The 23,747-nt window shown below is 38.9% G+C and overlaps 2 protein-coding genes and 1 long non-coding RNA gene across 3 annotated transcripts; all 3 read left to right on the forward strand.

Annotated features, from left to right (window-relative positions):
- Nucleotides 1–10,239: 10,239 nt before the first annotated feature.
- LOC145213315 (peptidase inhibitor 16-like) lies at nt 10,240–13,964 on the forward strand. The gene is made up of 5 exons (XM_080081543.1): nt 10,240–10,301; nt 11,435–11,529; nt 12,374–12,525; nt 13,510–13,683; nt 13,950–13,964. Exons 1-5 carry the CDS (start codon nt 10,240–10,242, stop codon nt 13,962–13,964), a joined length of 498 nt encoding a protein of 165 aa, XP_079937669.1.
- A 125-nt stretch (nt 13,965–14,089) lies between these two features.
- On the forward strand, nt 14,090–15,375 carry LOC145212748 (uncharacterized). Its single transcript, XR_013856781.1, has 3 exons — nt 14,090–14,207; nt 14,546–14,649; nt 15,205–15,375. It is a non-coding gene; the product is annotated as an uncharacterized LOC145212748 (long non-coding RNA).
- A 3,805-nt stretch (nt 15,376–19,180) lies between these two features.
- On the forward strand, nt 19,181–22,432 carry LOC145213317 (adhesion G protein-coupled receptor B2-like). Its single transcript, XM_080081544.1, has 4 exons — nt 19,181–19,220; nt 20,100–20,273; nt 20,814–20,963; nt 21,648–22,432. Exons 1-4 carry the CDS (start codon nt 19,181–19,183, stop codon nt 21,863–21,865), a joined length of 582 nt encoding a protein of 193 aa, XP_079937670.1. The 3' UTR covers nt 21,866–22,432.
- The last annotated feature ends 1,315 nt before the right edge of the window (nt 22,433–23,747 follow it).

Here is a 23,747-nt window from a genome sequence, read left to right on the forward strand (position 1 = left end):
ACTTGTGCACTAACCAGGCGCGGGATTCACTAAAACCTCCAAGTAAGTACATGTTTGAGTTTTAGAGAACCCAATTACACTATTTTTAGCCTGTTACTCCCAAAAAACTTCAATACCCGCAGCCTAGCTATCCTAGCTGCACTAATGAGACTTATACATTGAAACAGTGTGCATTGTCTGCTACCTAAAACCAATAACATACTAAAATTACTAGCACATTAAAAAATTAAGCACATAGTGTAGCCACCACAACAAACTGGAATGCAGCAATATGACCATATACTAGCCATAACGGTCAATGACGTGTCACCAGCTGCACCGATTTGACCTTACAAGCCGAAGTGTGCATTGTCTGCAGAATCAAAGTATGTCTGCCACAAAAAATTAAACACCAAGCAACAATACCAGAAACAGTTACGGTTAACTTTTAAGACTACGCTAATTCGTCGGGTGAAACACAACAAAACCTAAAACTTTCAAGTGTAACGTAATGCTGTACCTCCACGCAACATAATTGAAGCTAAAAACGTTTTTGGATAAAAAAAATTAACTTGTACCAACCGGTAAAGATCGCAAACGAGCAGTAAAATCAGGGAGAAATAAAATGCTAAACCGACAACGCTCGCAACAAAAAGGCCTTGCCATCTTATTGCACAACAGTAAATCTGTGTACTTTTTTACATAAATATTCTACAGAACACAAGTTCAGGAAGTACTGGGTACAAACCGCAACAACACAATAGAAAGTAGAACCTTTTTTTTTTCTGATCCATAAACTGCTTGCAAATGTCTTCCTTTATATTCATATTCATCCATTTAAGTTATTAAATTACATCACAGACCGTGCTATTATGACTTACCAACAGTTTGTATAATTCTCAGTTTTTTAGCAAAACGTTTAAATAAAAGAAATACAAATTCAACAAACCGCTGGGGGTCGCAAACAAGCAGTAAATAAGTATCACGAAAAAATGTTTTGTTACCTGACACAAACAAAGCCATTGCAAGGGCCTTGATGGCAAACAAACTAACGTTAACGCACTTTTTTAATGCAACTACTAATGTGCACATGCACAGTTACAGTCTGTCACCGTATATAACTGTATACACTGTATTTGTTATAGTCTAAATATAATTGTAAAGAAATGTAACTTAAACAAACCACTGGAGGTCGCAAACAAGCAGCAAATAAGTATCACGATGTTTTGACACTTGACACAAACCAAAAAAACAACGGCAGGGTCCTTGATCGCAAATAAACTAAACCTAATGCAATTTTTTCACAATTTATCACAATTTTTTCAATTTCACAATTTACACGGTTTATCAACCGTGTTGTACCTTTCAACGTACATGTGACAACTGTTTTAGGCACCTAATGTCACCAGACGGTACTTCTCAAGAAACGACAGTTAAACCACAATGGTCTACAGTCATTGGCGCCCACTTGCTAAAATCGGCGGGGAGGCCGAATTTGTAAAGACAAAATTATTTTCAGCCCAGACGTCACCCAACGTCGCTAGTTACACCCTTTGCCGTGTGTTTCTGTACTGAGGCGGCTGATACCGACCCAGCCATATTACATTTTTTCTTTCCTGCAACAACTGTTACAAAAATGCTTTTTTTACGCAACAAGGCGCACACGCGTCTAAATAAGCCATTGTCATAATCGTTTACTCGTTACTAGGTCGGTCGGTATGTTTAAACCATGTTGTGTATTTACGCAGCAAATTGTATGTAACGCATTTTAAGTTTAATTTATCTTAAAACAGGTGTTATACCAAAGTAAAGCCCGCGAAGGTATTTGTTCTAAAAAGACATTTTGGAAACAAACGAGTTAACCATTGAAAGTTAATTTGCTACGAAAGTGTTCCCACAACAACATGTGGGCTTAAGTTTACCTAGTTTTACACTTCACGGGACGCATAAAAATGATCCAAAAAGAGTTTGTTACATCACAGACAAGACTTAAAGTATCAATGCTTCCGTTACTGTGCGCGAACAGGTGCCCTTCTTCGTTAATTGTGATGAAACAAATGAGTAGTTAGTAACTTATACCAAATAATTTTATTGTTCGACAGTGGCGCTATCTGACTCTTAATAACATTACAGCTCCTGCTGGTCTCGCAAAAGCACTTTGTAAACAATTACGTACGAAACGGCGCTGCGTTGCAAGCTATGTGGCCATCAACTGTCATTTTCTTATCATCTGGCTCACCCAGAAAAAAAAATTGTTTACCGATGTCACGATGTTATGTTGAATTTGTGTCCATGTTGCGGACCGACATTTAGTAAACACTTCTTGCGTGTTTTTATCCAATGGCTCATTGCATGTAACACATAAAGTATGCGTTTGTGACGTAACAATGTGCGTTGTTTAAATTTTTCAGAAAGGTTTTTCTGTTCAAACTAGGCTGTCGTTGCCTGTGCATTTAATACACAACTGTCATCATTTTGTAAATTAACACAAAACGTGTTTATGACGTAGTAAGCGACGCAGATACCAGGGGAGGCGGTGCCTCCCCGCCTCCCCGTAAGTGGGCGCCAGTGTCCACAGTGCTAGATTTTTCGATCATAAGATATTATTTTTGAAACAGAACACAACTCATAGCCGATTTCAATCGGTCGGTGAGATTCTATACCTCTCACAAAATGCGGCGTTCGACGACAATTACATTGAGAGTGTGGTACGCTCTTTCGCAAGGGGAAGCAGCCAGTACAACGTCACGACACAGCAATGCAGCGAAGATTCTGGTGATTGCTCGAAATACGCCCAGGTAAAAAACTAGTATGGCATAAACATGTTTTTAGTAACATTGTTTTTAGATTTACAACAATTTGTTCCCGATAAAAAACGATCTTAAGTTGTATCGCGTCGCAAACGGTATCACCAGTTTTCAAGCTAATATTTGTTGCACTGGCATTTTTTGTAGGCATCTTGTAATGTTGTATACACAGCAATGTTGTCTCGTGCACAAAAATTGAAATAATTAAGTAGTGCTAAGCAGCAGATAATGCACGCTGTCTTTTTTGACCTATAAGGTCTCATCAGTGTAGCTGGTGACAAGAGATCTAAGCAGTGCTTCTGTTTAAAAACCATACAGCACTCATAACTTGAAAGTGCATGGGAGTCGCTAATCTTCTTCAAAAACACCTTTTACTGTTTTTCACATGTATGTGTTTTCATTTTTTGAATCACTGGGTGTGTTTTAACATTGGCGAGTTTGGTATTTTCACGAACTGTGTTGCTTACAGCTTGTGCGTGCCGAAACATTCAAGATCGGTTGCGGAATAACGCACTGCTCCACTGCAAACTCACTAGAGGAAGTTCTGCAGAACGCTATTATTGTGGTTTGCAATTACGCCCCTAGCGGAAACTGGAAAAGCGGGTGAGAATTTATTTCATGAAGTAAAATAGTTGCAAGTCAAGGAGTATTTCAAAATACAAATATTTAAGTACAACTTAGGATAGGCAATTAGGAATACTATTCTATTCTTAAATTGTTCTGGAACAGTTGACTCGATCCCTCCGGATTCCCTAATGCGTATCCCAAAGTACAACAATCGCAATAATTCATGGAATTGGATTCGTAAGGAAAATAAATACCTTATTGTTAACATTGGCAGATCAGTTTTTACAATTCATTCACCAAAATCGGTTGTTTTGTAGTTTTGTGTACGTAGTATTTCGAAATATATTATCATTTTTTACAAATTAGAAGCAAATACTTCTGACTCAAAATCATCTAACAACGAAATTACGAATGTTCCTGAAACAGTTTGACTCAGTGATCGTTGACACTAACGTGTCTTGTGTTGTGGGGGAGGGATCCTGTGAAAAGCATTTATAGGACGCCCCGAGTACGGAACCCTATCGGTTTCAAATGTCTGTATAAGGGTTAACCGCCACCCGTCAGTCCGCTAAGTACCTTAAATTAAAACTTATCATATGTCTCCAAACCAGACATTCATTCATTTGTGTGTCGGGCCACTAATAAGTTTAACTTCATTAAGCCAATCACCATGAGCTATAAATACTTTGCAGACCGGCGTACGAGGTAGGCAAAGCTTGTAGCGGATGTCACGATACAGACTCATGCGAGAAGAAGTTATGCATCAACGCAGCACGTGATGTCAATCCACCGCCGGGTACGTAAAAATGTCGGTAACACTCAGTTTTAATCAACATCTTTAAAGGATTTTCCTAAATCAAAGTTTTTTTTGGGCCTGGCTATTTTTGACTTTGCGAAGTTTCTTTTGATCTGGCTGTTGCCCACATGTTCGCCAAAATCAAAATACTGCATGAAGCGCGTTTTGTAATCATTATAAATTTGACTGAACTAACCTAATAAAATAGAAACGATTCAATTGCTTGTGTTTAAATTTATAGGCCCGCCGCCGTTAAAGAGTTAAATAGTTTAATGGACTAACAACAACATGATATGCTGCAGACAGTGTACACCGTTTGGACCTATAAGGTTTCATCAGTGCAGCTGCAACATGGTTGTTAAAACGCGAATAAGTTTACATGTGGCCCTAAAACAGATTCCTATGTGTCAAGCAGCAAATTATTCGGCCAAATTGTCCTTATCAATGCAGGGTTTTCAAACACTTAAACACATACATATGACCCGTACACAAATCGATCAATAATTTGTACAAAGAAAGAGTACAAACATGACAAAAACTATTTGAATGTTCTTTGTTTGTAGCTGGCGTTTGGGAGCCCTGGGGAGAATGGACGGCCTGCAGCGTCTCTTGTGGCATTGGTACAAAGCGGAGACATCGATTGTGCAGCACGTTTGTGTCAACTGACTGCCAGGGTTCACCCTCACAACTGAGTCTATTCTGTGCCTCGACACGTGTCTGCCCAAAACCGCAACAAACCATAGCGCCGCCGGTGGCAGGAGGTAAGTTACATTTTGTATCAAAGTCTTGTGCTTCGCGTTTTAAGTACTGATCCCAAAAAGTAACATAACCAAAATTCTTCTCATCTCTTTCACGGCTTTATAACTTTCCTAAGCTTTTCAATTAGTGGAGTTGAAATCATGGCATGTTATTTTTGAAAGGTTGAATATTATGAAATGCAAAGTGTATGTTTTTATTTTTCAATTAAAAAAACTGTTTTGGTAGCCAACACATAAATTTTCGTTTGCGACGCCTAATTATTACTTCGCTTTTATCCTGTTTCCATGGCCGTTGGTCTGAGCGCACTTTTCGGCCTATTTTGTCTGATCGGACCCAAAACAGCAATTCTATTAGCGCTCTATTAAAGGAGGTCCGATCGGAACTTTTTGTTTGTTTTGTTTGTGCAGGTAATTATTGTTTTAGTCAAAAGTAACGTATTTGCTGCTGGTCCGATCGGACCACAATTTGTAAGGAAACGGGATATTTGTTGTTCTATAACCAACGTTTTGTGTGTCCCATAAAAAAGTTAAAATCCCTGGCAACCAACATGCAAGAACACCCATCGAGACACAAACTTTTAAAAACGAGGTGCAATTGCAATTTATCACCTTCAAACTGAACGCAGAGTGGTTGGCCTGGGGCACGTGGTCGACTTGCAGTAAAAGTTGCGGGGGCGGGAAAAGAACCAGAACACGTGACTGCGACACTGGGGACAACCGAGATTGCATGGTACCTGCGAGTCAACTCTCAATCTGCAACGCTCAACGATGTCCGTCAAGAACCAGAGGCAAGTTGGCGCACAAGTTATTACGTGTTTTGATTTTTACGATTTAACTTGTTCACCAACGTTATTACAGCGCTTTTGGTAGAATACCTGTTACATTATTAACCGGTCTAGTTAGGACAAAATTTTTAACATCCGAACGAATAAGCAAAAAAAACAATCTTTGGTCGATTTATGACTGAATTCTATACTATACTAAACCTCTTGAAGTAATGAATCAATTTTTTTATAGTAAACGTTGCTTTTTTAATATAAAGCTATCTTAAATTTGTAAAATACAACAGCACAGTGACGACAAACTTATACCAAGTCTAAAATAAATAAACGAAAAAAAAAGATCACAGAAAGAGTCAAATAACATTTTCGATATTCGAATCGAACTTTAAGGTTTGTCTACATTGCATTGTGGGAGTTTCCGTTTACCACAGATGATACAAAAGGTCGGTAGTTACGTCACCAATTACAGAAAAACAACATTTTTCTTACACATATAGTCCTGTCTGGAGTTATGACATTCACTAGACTCTTTAATGCAGTCCACAGACAACAAAAAGAAGAAAATCAATGTATCAGTCAAATATGCGATACTTTTTTTGATTAAGGACTTAATCAAAAGAATTTTCAATAACATTTAAACACCCTGTTAGACCCTCGTCCATGATGGTCACAAAACAAATTAGCAAAATTCCGGGGTATATGTTAATCAGAAAATGTAGTTGGGAAACAGAAACCAGACACCATTAAAAAACTATCATTACTTACAACAACAATATTTGCAATATTATTGCAATTTCCAAACGCAATAAAGCAAGAATCGACCACCTTCTGAAAATCGCGTGCCAATGTTCTTGTTATGTCAAAATGGAAATGACACGTGCAAAACTTTTTGTGTAAATTGTCGTTTGTATCAGCTGATTCAGTAATTAATAACCGACTGATTCGTGCGTGTAATTGAAACAAACTCAAAACGGGCATTGTAATATAGAAGGACTGCGACGATTCAGGATCCTAAATTCATGACTGCTGGTTTTATCCTGTTACTAATCTTACTTGTTTTCCAGACACTGATGATGCTTATAAAAACGAAATGCATCTGTTTTGTAAAAGCATAAAAATACAGCGACCGATTAGTGGTTTCAATTTGAATTTTTCTGCGGGCATTGCAATAATTTGAATTATGTCAATAAGTATTTAAATATGACCCTTGCACTAAATTAGAGAACATTGTTGCACACAAAAACATTATTAAACTCTATCATTATCTACAGTTCCCTACGCAATTTGGGATGAATGGAGTGAATGCACACGCTCATGCGGAGGAGGTGTACGGTATCGAACAAGGGGGTGTCCCTCGTCTAACCCGAACGAGTGTTGCGGAAATTCCCACATAAAGAGGGAATGCAATACCAGGCCTTGCCCACGTGCAGGTAAGTTTCGGGTTTTTAAGTTTTCGGGCGTTTTGCCTTCAGCATGTGTCGGTTTTGATCACGAGCGCACTGATTTAAATCTCAGAAAAGATCGGATAAGTTAATTTTTTTTGTAAACGACCTACAAAGGTTCCGTTGGTGAAAAGATTCCATACAAAACAATTTGCAGCTTCGCGTATTTTGTTTTTGCTACTTGACCCACTCTTTAATAGCACCAGCTTTGCCACAAAAATATGATGAACTAACGCTACGTAAATCAAGTTATAGTGAACCATAGAATTGATCTTCCATAACACAACTTGTACACTCTAGTAGCACTTGTTATAACTTGTAACACTTTAAACTAGTGATGCACCGAACCCGCCTCAAAAGGTTCGGGCCGAAACCGCATATTCGGCCACGAGGCCGAATAAATTCGGTCGAAACAGGCCGAACCTAAAATCCCCGTTTCTATGGATGTTTTCAACTAAAGCTTGTGTTGTTGATGCGAGTGAACTCAATTATGACATGCCAAAATCATTTTCACAATGCGGAAGCCTTACTAAACTTGTCATACTTTGCAGACAACGTTGCTCGTATTTTATACATACAACAATAAGGTAATTTATGATGTTTCATATTGTCGAAATGAAAGTTTAGGCATTAATTCCATGCAATCAAAAAGTTCGGTTTCGGCCGAGTTTACAAAAAAGTTCGGGCCGAAACCGAAACAAAGGAAAACAGCGTATTGGGCCGAAATGTTTCGGCCAACCGAAACTTCGGTGCATCACTACTTTAAACACAATTGCCCAAAAAACATCAAAGTTTCTTTAAAGGTAGCTTAACCTTCAGTCTAATTTGTATCGAATGTTTAGTGTGGAGCAAGTGGGGACGGTGGTATGACGCGGGCGACGCTTGTTCATCTGACACCCAAATCCGCACAAGAAAATGCAGCACAGGAAAATCGGAAGATTGCTGTGTTGCAGAACCATAACTTTGAACCATGGACAGGGCCGGAACAATTAAAGGGGGAGGGGGTGAACAAAAGCCCCCGAAGGATTTGCATTGTCACTTGTACTTTTTCCTAAATAACATTGTTTGTGCAGTCAACATTTTTCGTCCTGTTTTCGTTTTGTTTATGTCGGATTTTACTTGACAATCGTAGTGTTATTACCCCGTTGAAGGCGCCCTGAATAGGGCGTATAACGGTAAAACAATATATTTACCGGAAGAGAAGCATTCATTTCATTTAGTTTACATATTAATATTATGCCTGACAGCAACAGTTTATATATTGTCAGTGCAGTTTAATCAAATAACATTAATTATTTGTTTCTTATAGTATTCCCCAATAATGGAAGCTATAAGAGCTGTCCTATTTCCAAGTGTTGTAAAATATCTTTCATCTAACTACTTTCATTCAATAACAAAACTGTGCCATTTACAACCAATTCCCAAAGCAAGGAACCTTTGACATTGACCCTCTCCAAGTCTCCATTTTAGAAAGGATATCACAAAAAATCACAAAAATAGGAAACTTTGTGCATCTATTTCCAATGTACAAATTGCATGCTTTTTTTGCGTCAATACATTTGCATGTCGTGATCAGTAAGCTGGGTTTGAATTTTGTCGGCTGGTGAAATTAATTTAAATGTAAGGTTATCGGGCAGGTGTCCCACGAAACAAAAAGGTTACAAAGCTAGACTGGTGGAAAAAGTATGTTGTAAGGCAGAAGGTAATTAGCAGACTATAAACATTAATAAGTCTGAAGTCTTAAGATATATATATATGTCAGCTAAGTAATAGGCCTCTTTGGTATTTAATCCAATCTTTTTCAAGAATCAAGGTAGTTAGAGGGGATAAAGATTGTAAAAACTAATAGAAACGTTTAAACAGTTGATTTTGACTATTTTAATAAGTTCTACAGAATATTTGGAAAGGTCTTTTGTCAGCAGTAATAAAAGGTATACCGTACAAAAATCAGCGAAAGGGTAATTTTGAAGTGTAAAACACTGAACCGTTTACTCAAATCATATAAACGTTGAATACAAGCTATGCATTGAAACAGACTAACTTTGTGATGCTTGAAGCAGCAACAGAAAAATAACGTGTTGTTATTCTTACTGCGTGAAGTATAGCATTGTTGGTACAGATTTTATACAAAATGTGTTGTTTAGTTACAGGTTGATACTTCTACAGCAACATTGCTGTTACAAATATATTGTAAATGCTCTAAAGTCCACAAATTCTGCTTTGGGGGTCAAAGAGAATGACGCAAGGCCGCGTGAGAATTGAATTGGTTTCGGTATTTCCGAATTAAAAGCGTGACACAGCAAATTGGCAAGGCCTCGATATTGCTAATACATGACGGCTTGCTATTATATCATGGGACCCCAGATATTAACCTCGTTTAAACTCCATATATGGTTTGTTAGAAACCCACGCATAAAACGATGTGACAACATTTTTATAAATTATATCATTTCCTCAAGCCGCTTTGCAAAGTAACGAAGTTCTGAAGGGAAAAAATGTTGATGTCAAAGGCATGTGTTGCGTCATAGGAGCGTTTGAAATAAATGAGCGAATGGCCACTTCCGTTCTTTATTGTCAGGTGCAGTTAGCTGGTGGTACGTCACTGCTGGTGTTGTAAACAACTAATGCGTTAGCAATATGTTTGTGTGACTGCAAAGTGATTGTATTAGTTACAGTAACAAAAAAATGGCAGAAGCAGGCGAATTCTTGGATCTAAATTACAAAAAAAACAACGCCAGAACAGGGCAATACGATAACAGATAAAAGCTTTAATGCACGTGGTGTAAACGTAACTTCAACAGTTTAGATCCCTACAATTGAGTAAAAATGCAGACACAATAAGTTAGTTTTTAATTTTTGTGTCATAGTGTATGACTTGTAAAAGCTTATTATATGTTTACATATGTTATAATTAGTCTAGATGTGGATATAATACCGAAGGAGTGTTTAGATTTAAGGGAAAGCTGGTACAAATCTTCTAATCATTATTGTGTTTTGTTCACAGAACTTTTTTTACAGTACCTGGTTTAATAACATAAGTTTAGCAGCAAAAAAAACGAATGCTTAGCTATGATTTGCACCACATACACACGCGTTTGTTTGCTAACAATGCTTGCTATAACGTACAGGATGCGCGCCACGCAAGGGCAGGAAACTGGTGACGTAGCGAGGTAAGGTTGGTGTGCAACAGTAACCAGCAATTTAATTTACAATTTTCATCAAGTGTTAATCAAAATGTGGCTAGAAAATAAGTAAGAACATGTCTATGTAAAGTCATAACACGGTATAAGGCCTATGGAGGGATCAACATAACACACGCTGCCACGAATATCTGCTATAGCCCAAACCGTACATTCTGGTCCCCATAAACATGTCCAAAAAATAAAATGTAACAAGGATTAAGCTGCTGTCTATTGCTTCCAGTATTTTTTCACTGTCCATGACTTATTCTTCCATAGAAAATAATGTGGTGATACCAAATACCGCATGATACCGGATGGGAAAGCGCATGAAAAGCCCTACGGTATACCGCATAATAAGCCGCATGGTATGTGGAATGTAAGAGTACAAGCCCCAACAAGCGTAAATAAGACTAGATTGTAGTGTTGTTGTTTTTTCAATTACAAACCCTCGCCCAACTCGAATAGCTCAAACATGAAAGCGATTTCAGAAGTCCGCCAAATTAAAATTTGACATGAAGTGTATTCATGTCCACCTAAACTGCGTTCTACGCGGTAACACGCAGCATCATTATGGTAGTTAGTACCACCGGAAAATGATACATCGGTGTTACTTCGAAGCGGTTGTTTTAATTAAACTCAGGCTAACAACGTTTCAACTTTTCACCGGAACTGTGGTTTATATTAGTGCAAACCTGGCCCAGTAAGAGCACGGAGCTTTGACTGATACGTGAATTTTAGAAAACATGCTTTAAACCCACAACGCACTTCTTTATTTGGCATCGAACTGGGCGTAAATAAGTATTGGTAAAATAAATCGTTTGACCTGATATTGTTTACCATATGTTTCTTACACTAAAAGACCATATTTTGTTAAACACTATTTTTGAAAATTTTTATCAGTGTTTGTATAAAAGTAAAGAGCCAATACATGATAAGCTACAGAGAATGCGCACTTGTTCGGCTTGAGTTTTGCAAGGGGCTGCATAAGCTCATACGGCCGATCTCCTGTCACCAGCTGCACTGATGAGACCTTATGGGTCGAAACAGTGTAGACTGCCTTCAGTTTAAAAGTGTTTATCTGCTGCTTTTACAGCAAAGTCATTGCCATTTTTACCATTTAGCCAGCAACATGATGAACCACTAAACATTACGAGCAACTCCGGAGCACCAGCTGCACTACAGTCCAGCAATCTTATTCGAACTTACGCCATAACAGGTGAAAAACTATTATTGTGTAGTTAGGTAAACTCTTATGTTGTGTCCGAATTAGCTAAGTCTGTTGAAATTTCCCCACTATTTGAGACAGGTGTTCTTATTACATGCCCAGGCCACATTCTGTTATCTTCAAGCAAAGGAAATTTTCAATCAAGGTGTCCGCGCAACGCATTTCCTAGCATGTCAAGTGTTAAATGTTCAAAGTTTTAACGGCAGACTTATTTCCTTGCACGCCTACCACCAAAATTGTTGACAGTAGTCCCATATACAAGCCGGAAGCCCCAAGACAACGCCAACATGTACTTCCTTAATGGCAAGGTAATCCAAAACTTGGGAAGTGCCGCTCCAAGAACGTTCCTTGTTGGTTAACCGGGGCATATTTTCAGTACACAATGTCTGAAGATTCAACGGTAGAAATATACCAACCAAACATTCTAGAGCCTGGTGAACTATGGTTTATAAATGATCGCCGTTGGTCTGCATGAACGCTTCAGGGCTGATCCCAGTACGTGTGTATGTTCACCTTAGTTGATAAATGGTCGAACTGGTGATCACCTACTAAGAGGCTGACATGTGCAGCATACGAGACAGGCAACGGTTAATGTGATTCCACTTTCGGCGGTTCACCACTGAGCCTGTGTAGCTCAGTTGGTAGAGCGAAAGTACGAGAAAAACTTTTGCCGTGGGTTCAAATCTCACCGTAAGCTAGATTTGTCTGGCCTGTGCCTTGCCTCAGGGAATGCTAGGGAGAGCGGCTTGATTCGGCACAGCGCCTTCATGGGCCTGGCTAACTGTGAAAGATTCTAGAAGCGACAACTAGGAAATTACATTTGATAATTTTACAGCCGCACTCAAGACAACGTTTCTGAAAGCGCACAACGATGGACGGGCAATCGTATCGCCCTCAGCCAGCAATATGAGAAAGCTAACCTGGGATGATGCATTGGAGAAGCTGGCCACTGGTTATTCAAAGCAGTGCACGTTTGCACATAACCCGGTAAGTTAATTGCAGTAAATTGTAAATTGCAAGTTGTGTGGAAGCGAAAAACGAAACCAAACAGTGTCAAAGGGTTTTGGTTCCAGCTTCAATCTGGTTGTGCTTTCCAATTCATTCCACGGGAAATTTATAGATGCCAGCAAAAACTTCGCGCAACCGGTGGCGTACCTCCCCACCCCAAAAGTAAAAAAAAATAATTAAAATGAACTGCACATTTTCGAGTTTTATGAAGTAGTGTTTTGGTACAAAGCAAACAAGTTTTTGCGTCGTCCTTTCTAACCGCCAAAAAGTTTGTTGCCTCAAAAAATACTATTACGCCTCGGGACACAAACATGCCGTCATCTTATTACGTTTGTGACATGACGAGCTATTGGTCAAAGCTAAGTGCATTAATAGCGAGAAAGTCACATCAGGCGAAATTTCCATCCGGAATTTCTTTAAACGTTGACTCATTTTTCTTTCCATTGTTATTGGCACTGAATTGATGCTGTGATCTTAGTTACAATGGATAGCATAGCCAGACCGAAAAATCTGCCAGAGGGCCTTTATGCAGTAATTAATAGGTGCTCTTATAATAGCAACCAGAGTTGCAAGCCGGGCTGCGCTTTTCGGGCCGGGTTCGGTTTCGGGTTTCTTAAAAAACGGGCTCGATTCGGGCCTAACTTTAAACTTTGTGTCAGTATTTTAATAAAACTTGCTATTAAAAGTAGCCAGTTGCAGGTCCTCGCCTAATGTCAAACAGCCCTAACACGCCTTGTTTGAGATCAATTGTCTATTGTTTTAGTTGTCTTGGTCTTTTCCGGGGCTTTAATGTATACGCCTGTCAATCAAACTCTCCGGCCTAAACGGGCTTCCCAAAAACGAATCGGGTTAGGCCCGGATTCTGGCTAAAATTTCGAGCCCACTTTTTACTCTGGATCAAGTTACGTTGACCCAACAATAAACCACAAATACTTTAAGCCAACGTTTACATTCCTTTGGCAGAATCGAGCTCACTCCAGATTCTACGTTGGCGAAAACATTTTCCTTTCCACGCGGCTACCTTTCAACTTACGCTACGCCAACGGTTCGGTTTGGGCGTGGGAAGGCGAGAAGAAGGACTACACCTTCTCAAATGGAGCCTGCACTCCGGGAAGAATGTGCGGTCATTACACACAGGTAAGGTTGAGAGAGTAGGAACAGGATATATACGTTGGCAGTACAAGTGTTATAACATTAAAAACCGACTTAAAGACAACTTCAAGGCCAATTTGACTATCCGTCCCTGAGCCGTTTGCAATAATAAAGGGTGCACTGAAGAATACATAAGCGATTGGGGAGCTGTAAAATAAACCCGACTACGTTTAGGTTTCGAACAATAAAATTGGAAGTTGATATACAGGGGTCAGTAGTATAAACCCATCATTGAGCTTTTGTATTATTAGAAAAAGTTAACATAAAGCAAAGGGGCGTTTTGAAATCAACAAGCCTTTGAGGTGGTAAACGCCACTAATGTAAATACTGGCCTAGGCCGCCTCTTTTTAACAGCATTGTGCTTCTGTTTCGCAGAACGTGTGGGCCGACACATTCAAAGTTGGATGCGGGGCGAGTTTGTGTACGCAAATTAAGGTTGCCAAAAAAACCTACACAGACGCGACGATATTGATCTGCAACTACGGGCCGGGAGGCAACATTCGTGGAAGGTGGGACTATACAGTTGATTCACACTCCGAAAGTATAAACTTGCGACTGCACTAAAACCCATTTCAATCTGTTTTCTCGTGGTTAACCCTTAGCAGATTTATGAGCTTTAATTTATCTCCCAAGTTTGTTTAACACATTTTCTAGCTGTTAGCTTTATGTGCTTGATTTATGTTGTCGCGTTAGTTCCACAAACGACCCAAATGATATACTTTAAAAAAGCATTCGTAAGAAATTGACTACTACTAATCAAAGCTATTGTAGTTATCAGTAATTTAACTGTGAAAGTATGTAATTAACTTGATTAAATTAATCGTGAACAAACATGTTTGTTTTACAGGCAGCCGTACAAAGTGGGGCCTGCTTGCAGTCAATGTGCTAAGGGCGACACTTGCCAGAAAAAACTTTGCACAAATCCTATCAGGAGCGTCGCCAAGCCAGCCAGTAAGTAGACGCAGAAAATTGAAAAACGTTACTCCAATCGCACTAATTGAAATCCAATTTACATTAATTAGCCCAGGAAAATTGCGAAACTGTAATGAGATAATTATCAGGAAACGTTGTTGCAGCAAAATAGCACGGTGACAATAAATCAATTTAACTCGCACATGATTAAAGTGTATAAATTGCCAACAAGGTTTAAATTTGTAAAAAGATTACCACCAAGTAAAAAAAAAGTCCGGTCTTTCATGACAGAACCAACATAAAAGATTACCACTTAACGACGACCCTATAACAACCAATAATACGTTTGGAACTGCATGTACAAGTATACAGACTGAAAGAGCTGAATCGCCTAAACACACCTCTAATACAACCTAACTTATAAGCAATCCAAATTTACCAACACAGCAGTTCAGTAATTGATCAAAACCATCGGCAGCAGGGCTTCAAATCACCTGAAAGTGACTGATTCTGTTTTAGCAAAGGATTTTATCGTTCATTGGTTTTACTGTTTACAGTAATGGCGACCATTTACCCACATGAATGTTTACGCAGACGCTCAATGGTCGCAATGGGTTGAAACTGAGCCATGTTCTGGTTCGTGTGGGCTACGTGGCTGGGCGAAATGGGAAAGAAGCTGCAACACATTTGTACGAAAAGACTGCGGAGACGGAGCTTCAGGGCAATTTAGACAGTGCGTTGGGGCTTGCGAAACAACCAAAGCTCCAGCAAGTAAGTTTCAATGAAGAATCTTTTGTGTACAAATATGTCCCTTGGATTTTCCACTGGAACACCAGGTTTAAAACTACTTTAGCCTACATCGCATACGTTCGAACTATACTTTTAAATGTGACTAACTCAAGAAAATGCTAATGGCAACTAATTCATGGCGTCAAGTTAAACAGGCAATCGAAAGCCCAAAGCAGATACCAAACTATAGTTTCTATAGGAGTTGTACAGTTAATGAACTTATAAATTGACGTGGACGTTGCACAATAGAAATTCAAGCAGCGCCAAGCTTATGAGTAGACAAGTTATTTAGTCACAAATGATGTGTCCAATAAAATCAATAAAACCATCAATATGACCAACACCCAACGTGCAAGTTAAAATTTCGAAAAAAAAAAAATTCTGACGCTATGTATTAAAAGCGACTATAACTGCCTCAGATAATGGCAACAATCATTTACGAGACCTGATAGGTCGAAACAGTGTGCATTGTCTGCAGCTTATCATTTACGAAAGAGTTTGATGAAACAAAGCACACTAAACTGGTTCAGTGCGTTTTTCAAACAAGCCCTTAATAAGTGTTTCCAGGTTAAAACATATTTGTGCAAGTGTCATATTCATGGTGACATTTCATTTTCAGCATGGAGGCCTTGGCTAGCATGGGGATCTTGCTCGCGCCTTTGCGGTGGAGGCCAAAGGACAAGAACACGAGTTTGCAGCACTGGGAAGACGAGCGATTGCACTGGAGGGTCGACGTCTCAGTCAGCATGTAACGAACAAGCTTGCCCTGGTGAGAGCAATGTTTTGTTGTAGACATTTGCACAGTCAGGGGTAGAGTTTTGCTCACAAAAACTGAATAAAAAAATCGTTGTACACTGTTTATTAAGAAATCGATTTTCAACGCAAGTCCCGGAAAGACTCGTGTCGTGGGTTTAAATCCCACTTTTTCTAGTCTGCGTCTTGCCATACGGGAATGCTTGGGAGACCGGCTTGATCCGCTATAACACCCTCAATAGGCATGGCGTACTATGATTTGTATGTGAGTACCGTGATCGCTGGTCTACATACACGCTTCAGGGCTGATCACAGTAGGAATGTATTCATCTTACACTGCGACGATCACGATAATGACCTTGAGGCCACCCAATGTCACATACCCTGTACCCACAAGACCCCTCACACTAAGTGGCATCAAAACCGAACAAACCTATTCAAATTTACCACGAATACGTCTGTGTATAAGTTTTTATCATGGCCGCTTTTATTACAGCTTGGAACACGTGGCAAAACTGGGGCCAGTGCACACTGACGTGTGGAAGAGGAAGACGCACTAGAAGTCGCACTTGCAACACGGGAAATAACCGAGATTGTACCGGATTGTCTACGTCATCATCAGCTTGCAACACACCAGCTTGTCCAAGTAAGGCTTTTGTGGTCTGTATCAGAGATGTTGACTGATAAAAATAATACAGGCTCAACCATGAAACTTGACTACATCTAAGAATAGGTTTAATTATTTAAACACTTTTGGGAAAAGTATAGAGATCACTTCAAAGTTTTAAATCTATACAACGTCGCTCACGGACCGGCTGTTAGATACCAACAGTGAAAAAACACATCTACAGAATGTAAAATAAATGTTTGTTTAATGTTAAAAGCCGTTTGATCCCGCATTTAATTCTCAGTGATTTGCTAACACCTACACATCGTATAGCGGTAATTCTTTATTTTAATTGCTTGCTGGTTTCAGTATTTGGTACATTTTACACTTCTTAACCACATTCCAGTGTAAACAATGATAATATGATAATTCGTTAAAGTTAGCTGAAACGTGTGTCAAGAAATTCCTTTCGAGATTTATCCATTGCTTAAAGCAGTGTTTCATACCGGAACGGAACGAAACCAAATAACGTTATTCGTTCTGAGCAAATTATTTATTTCGCTATTTCGTTCTGGACCGATATTTTCATTTCGTTCCGGTCTGACCGAAATAAAATTATAACGGTATTTTTCGGTATTTCGGTCTGAAAACAAGAACATTTCTTTGTGGTCTTTACAACTATTAGGCGAAAAAAGAAAGAAAGTTGCAACACACAAGAATTATTGTCGGTAGTTGTTACGTCACATAACATTTGTCAATAATGGTCAAATGGATGTAAATTGTAGGAGCCTCAATTTTTATTTTATCTTAACGGCGCGAAATTTTTAGCAATTGTTTCATGTCAAATGTCCAGAACGAAATACCGGAATAAAATATAACGGTATTTCGTTCCGTTCCGGTATTTTGAATATTTTTTATTTCGATATTTCGTTCCGGTATTTGAGCCAAAAATTATTTATTTCGTTCCGGTATAACGTTCCGTTCCGTCCCGGTATGAAACGCTGACTTAAAGTAGCAGAACTTAACCAACATGATATAAACTTCACTGCGTTTATCAACAAAACACGTGCCCGACAACAAACGCATCATTGTTGTTCCTCTCAAGAACTATTTGACACCAAATTTGTTTTGTGTTCAGCTTGGACACAATGGCAAGCCTGGGGTGAATGTTCGAAACCATGCGGAGGTGGAGAACGGACGAGGAAGCGGCTCTGCAACTCAGGAAAAACTGCGCAGTGTACCGGAAACGCTACTATGACGTCACAATGCAACACGCGCGCTTGTGCTGTGCCAAGTAAGAAACGAATTTTTCTTGAAGTACAGCATTGCTGCGTATCATGACTACTCCGTGAATAAGAACTATATTTTCGGGAATAACAGATCAGTGTTAGAAAATCCAAGCCCGTAGGTTTTTTAAACATCAAAGCAAATCCTTACTGTTTAAACGCATTTTCAATCGTTTTGGAAGAATGACATATGCTACCTTAATGTAAAACGTTCACCATGCAGGTCCTGCGAAGTTTGAACAGTAACGATTTATTGTTACAACTTATACAGTGTAATAGATTCCGCTCATGCGGAATAATATAAACGTGATTCGGAAATCAGGTCCAACGAAAACATGTACCTCTCTGCATTAGCATATTTTATACAGCAGTACAATACATAATCATGCCAGAAAAGGGGCAGCAATATAGCAAGTTAGGGCTTATGGCGACTACAACATTTTGTTTGGCTGTTTACTTACAAATTAAATAAAGAAAATTGTCGTTTCAGCGTGGCAACCCTGGCAGAGTTGGGGAGTTTGCTCCAAAGATTGCGGAGTTGGAAGAAGAATAAGGAATAGAATCTGCAGCACAGGAAAAGATGAGGACTGTGCCGGTCTTCCCACTTCATTAGAACCATGTAGAACCAACACCCAATTATGTAAGTTGGTGGGAAAAGTGGGAAAAAACAGATGCATCAAGTAACTAAGTAGAAGGTTGTGTTTTATTTCTGTATTTTCATCATTAACACCGTGAGCACAAGTCTGTTAACGTTTGGTTACGGAGTAAATACCTCTAACTTAGGTGCCACAAAAACCGTTCAAGATAAAATATGTTCATGGATTTGGTTTCCCCATAACGAGTAATAATAAGATCCGACTGACAAAACTAAATCTTTCAATACACTTTCGATACAAAATTTCCTATTTCCTGCTAAAGAGAGTGTTTAACGCATCGTATTGTAATTGAAATCCTAAACTTTTTTGGTCACGAAACACTGGTCTAATCATGAACACTTAAAGGCGCTCCAGTGACGCCTAAAGCTGGAAGTTACTCGCCATGGAGCCAGTGGAGCAGTTGCAGTAAAACGTGTGGAATCGGAACGTGGTCGAGAAGAAGAAGCTGTATCGGTGGAAACTGTCAGGGACCGAACCTAATGTCCGGACCGTGCAATTTGGCAACCTGCACCACGTCAGGTTAGTGCCAGTTGATTGCTTTAAACAACGCTAAAGGTTGTGCCGGGCTTTTCAGGTTCGGCTCAAACTTAAAATAAAATCGGGTTCGGTCTTAATTTCGAAGAAAATTTTACTTTAACTTTGGAAAAATTCATTTTTTTGCTCATGGTTTCGTTTCAACAAGCGTATGTAAAAATAAAATAATCCCAGAGTTCCAAAACTGCCCTGTGTTTTATAAAAAAAGATGCATCAAGTAACTCAAAAGATGGAAAACATGGTTGTGTTTTATCTGTATTTGTATCAATGAAACCATTTGCACAAGTTTGTTGACTTTTTTTCACGGGGTTTGAACCCAGGACACTCCCGGGGACGAATCCCGATAAGGTTTTTTATGTTTGTATATGGGTCAGGAGCGCCGGACCATTCGGCCAAGTTCCGTTGCTCAGGAGAGAATACATGTGACTTGGGCGCCACCAAACCTAAAAGTAACTATCGGGTCTCGTGGCCCCCCATAAGTTAACCCGTAGGATCTGTGGCCCCTACCAAAAAATATATGTAGCAAACTCACTAAACTGTAAAGTATATGATCAATCTGAACATTTTTTTGTCAAAAATAAACCTCATTATGGACAAATAGTGTGGGAAATAGTCGATTAAATTAGAGAATTAAACAATTTGCAACAGACTCTTAATTCCGAGCATTATAAAAGAAAATGACTCACTGACTTTTGGTGGGTGTTTATAGTGGGCTTACACCTGTGCCCCCCTCCGGAATACAGCTCGTGGGCCACCTGGAGGGCAATGGGTCCTGGTTAAGAACCACTGCTATAGAGGGTTTTTAACGCATCATATAATTTTTGGTTACTCACGAAACACTTGACTAATTATGAACACTTAAAGGCGCCCCAGTGACACCGAAAGCTGGGAGTTACACGTCTTGGAGCCAGTGGAGCAGTTGCAGTAAAACGTGTGGAATCGGAACGCGTTTAAGGAGAAGAATATGTATCGGTGGAAACTGCCAGGGACCAAATGAGATGAGGGGGTCGTGCAATTTGGCAACTTGCACCGTGTCAGGTTAGTGCCAGTTAGTTGTTTTAGAACTATGGTAAAGAACAGGTCGGGCTTTTCGAGCTCGGGATTAAGTTTGAATAAAACGGGCTTTAAGTTAAAAAAAATATTTTACTAGAGTTAACATTGGTGCTTAACTCGTTGTTTATTTAAAATAAAACGGGTTCGGGCTTAATTTCAAAGAAAATCTTACTTCAATATGTCATAAGTTTAGATGTTACACGGAGAGAATAAGTAGATGTTAAACAACATCCTTTCTCAGGCAATATTTTGAGAACAACATTGGATTGTGAGACATTTACATTCACATCAATAATCAAGTTGTTTATAATATTCGCCTGAATTTGTCCCGTTTATCCGGAATAATTTTCTTCGCAAATAATAGGCAACCGTTTGAAAACCGCCCGATTAAGCGGATTGATTTACCCGACTTTTTCTTCACAGATGATAGGCAAAGGTTTGGGATTTGCATAACCGTCCCGGTTAACTGCTTTTCCCGGCTAACCGACTTGCAATTAACCGGTGTTCTTGTGCTTTCACTTACAGAATGGACAGCATGGGGACCTTGGTCAACTTGTTCAAAAACATGCGGCGGTGGAATTAGAAGAAGGTTCAAGATGTGCAGTCTAGGAAATAGTGGACCGACTTGCTTTGGATCTAGCGACTTTGAATTTTGCAATCCGGTTGATTGTCCACGTAAGCAAAAACAATAACACTGTAACTGACTAACTTAGTCAATTTTTTAAATAAAAGCTGAAATTCTGCCTTACTTTTTTTTTTTTAGCCCACGCCTTGGTATATGGGAATGCTTGGTGACACGCTGGTTCGGTATAACGCCTTCAATGGGCCTGGTGCACTGTGATAGCTGTATATAAACTACTGCTTAGTTGCGAAAGAAAAGTATTTTTACCTCCATTAACTTTCTCTCCGAACTAAACACTAAATAGTTAGGCCATTGTTCCACAATAAGCTCAATGAGAAAGCGTAACAAGTTGTTTTGGCGGGCCTGTGGAAAAAGACACAAAAGTAAAGATATCAGATAAAGGCTCAGTGATGTTTGTAGCCAGTGAAAAAATCTTTTACGCAATATTTAAGAAGCCTGATAAAGGTTCAGTGATGTTTGTAGATTTTGTGTTGGTCCATGAAAAGGCTATATGCTTAATAGGCAAATTTAAAATAGGAGCAGTACTTTTAACAATTTGTTTTATCGGGCAAGTGGAAAACAACTTTTACACATGAGTTAAAAGCTGAGATAAACATTTAGTCATGTTCGTAGATTTTGTGTTGGTCCATAACAAGGCAACAGCACAATAGACAAGTTTAAAATAGTAGAAGTACCAAAACATTCACAAAAAACTTAACTGAATGACGTTTTCACAGCGGACAAAAAAGACCCAGATGTGGAAAAGCCACCAGTCACAATCAACCCAGAAGTTCAGAAAACAACAATAATCAACACAGAGAAAGAGAAGGATTTCGGTAATGGACAATTCCCTACAAGCACAACTACAACCACAGGCGACGCGACTACAACAAAAAGCTTTGCATCTTTAGTTTATCTCCTAGTTTTATGCATTGCTGTACTAGTACTGCAATAACGGTGTTGGGAAAATTGGGTTTCCGAGCCGGCTTTGTGCAGTAAAGCGTGTCAAACAATATGAAGGAAATAAATCATTGATATTAAGAAATATCACATTTTCTACCCCACCTTTTGGCATTGTTTAATAAAATGTTTTGTAAAAAATGTCCCTAAATGCCACTCCATGTATTGTATAAAATTTCACACTGGCCACACTTTTGAACAAAAGGCCATGAGGAACCAATAAGAAATCCAGTTTATATTCGTAATTCAAGAACAGCTTCATATTTGATAAATCGAATGCCGCAGCTGACTGCATAACGTTTGCTCGTGGCCTAATTTAAAGTGACCTTCTCTACTGGGCCAAATGTTTGTCGATAGTTCGGTTTATGACGTGCTTGTTGGAAATTAACAATTCTATCTGCTGTGTTTGCGACGTGTCATGACCTACATGCAGGAAACGCTTGCTTCGAACCAAAAAAGGCGTCGTTCCATGCCAGATATATGTACATTTTATTTTAATATCATGACAGCATTAATGGTACACCGACATTTGCAAGAGCTGTTTTTCATATTTGTTTTATGCCTGCACTTTTGTTTGTTAGTTGTTACATTTATCTTGTTTTTATGTTTAAACCGTTTTATGCCACAAAAAAAACTTAATTAAAAGTTGTGGTATTTTAAGGTTTGAATTTCTTTTTTGTGCAATATTGTTTAATTTTTTTCGCAATAATTTTTGTGTACTCGCACACTGTCCCACTGTCATTATTTATTGAACGTGTATAGTAAAGTTTTTTGACGAATAGTGTCAGAAATTTATAAACCCGTTCCGCTGTTTTGACTGTCACGTGTTTAAGACGAGATCAGCGACAGGTGACGTCACAACACAAGGGCGACACCTACCGAACAAAATAAATACGTAAACTAAAAAATGAAGTCTTTTTACAATCGCATTGTAGACTTATTTTCCTTTCTCAACCGATATTGTTACTTAAATTCGTATTTTTGCCAAAAAGACATTGGGACACCAGCAATTTGTTGATACTGTTTAACAAACGAAAACAAGTGAAGCAACTTTGCATCTGATAATAAATACAATATACATTTGTTTTCTACTTGTCTTTGATTAAGTTGTTGTGGTTAGGCAAATGTGCATGTAATGATTAAATTCAACTGTGAGTTAGCTTAAAGTTTGCACACCGCGCACAGCTTACAAGATTTGGGTTTGCATATGAACGAAATTACTCATATTTAGTAAGGTCAAAAAAAGTGACTAGAAAAAAGATCAACACATTCAATAAGACCCGACTGACGTTTCTCTACAAGTATTGTTTGATATAACGGTATGTTTTGATGACTGTTTAAACGTTTTTTTGTGCAAAGCAGATAACCTCTTTTATTTAACTCGGTGTTTCTAAAATGGCATAAAAAGTTAATTTATATGATAAGTGATTCTTAAAGTGGAGGGTGCGCCCCAAGGTAAAGAGTTTGAGAAAAACTGATACATGCTGAAACGTCTGCACTAATATGTATTTATTATACACAAGCTCTCTGGCAGTGATGTTTCTATTAAAACAGTCATATAATGTAAGGATATAATGTTCCTAATAGTCGTACTTCAAGGTGCTTACTATTGTAGCAAATACAAATTAAAAACAATTTGATGCATAAGTCATGAGTTCGAATCCCATCACGGTGTGGCAAATGTACCACTGTTGAGAACAAGAATGTTGCAAGGAAAGCTTCGATCTCCGCATAGCCTGCAACCCCGGTATAAAGTGACTCCAGAAGGAAACAGTAACTTTAATTAAAACTTCGGCTAAATTAAAAACCGTGCCTGTGTATGGTGTGTGATCACTAAAGCGTGCAAGCGGTTATGACGCAATGTTCATTGAAGCGCC

This window comes from Phallusia mammillata, chromosome 2 (assembly GCF_965637545.1).
Source record: "Phallusia mammillata chromosome 2, kaPhaMamm4.hap1.1, whole genome shotgun sequence".
Classification (NCBI taxonomy): Eukaryota; Metazoa; Chordata; class Ascidiacea; order Phlebobranchia; family Ascidiidae; genus Phallusia; species Phallusia mammillata.

What these genes read in the sequence shown, in the direction of transcription:
- LOC145213315 (XM_080081543.1), top strand. Translation starts at nt 10,240, where the DNA reads ATGCTTGCTATAACGTACAGGATGCGCGCCACGCAAGGGCAGGAAACT. An exon ending in GAAACTGGTGACGTAGCGAG is followed by an intron (nt 10,302 to 11,434) that starts GTAAGGTTGGTG and finishes TTTACCATTTAG; the next exon opens with CCAGCAACATGATGAACCAC. An exon ending in GCACGTTTGCACATAACCCG is followed by an intron (nt 12,526 to 13,509) that starts GTAAGTTAATTG and finishes TTCCTTTGGCAG; the next exon opens with AATCGAGCTCACTCCAGATT.
- LOC145213317 (XM_080081544.1), top strand. Translation starts at nt 19,181, where the DNA reads ATGTCCGGACCGTGCAATTTGGCAACCTGCACCACGTCAG. An exon ending in GGCAACCTGCACCACGTCAG is followed by an intron (nt 19,221 to 20,099) that starts GTTAGTGCCAGT and finishes GAACACTTAAAG; the next exon opens with GCGCCCCAGTGACACCGAAA. An exon ending in GGCAACTTGCACCGTGTCAG is followed by an intron (nt 20,274 to 20,813) that starts GTTAGTGCCAGT and finishes TTTCACTTACAG; the next exon opens with AATGGACAGCATGGGGACCT.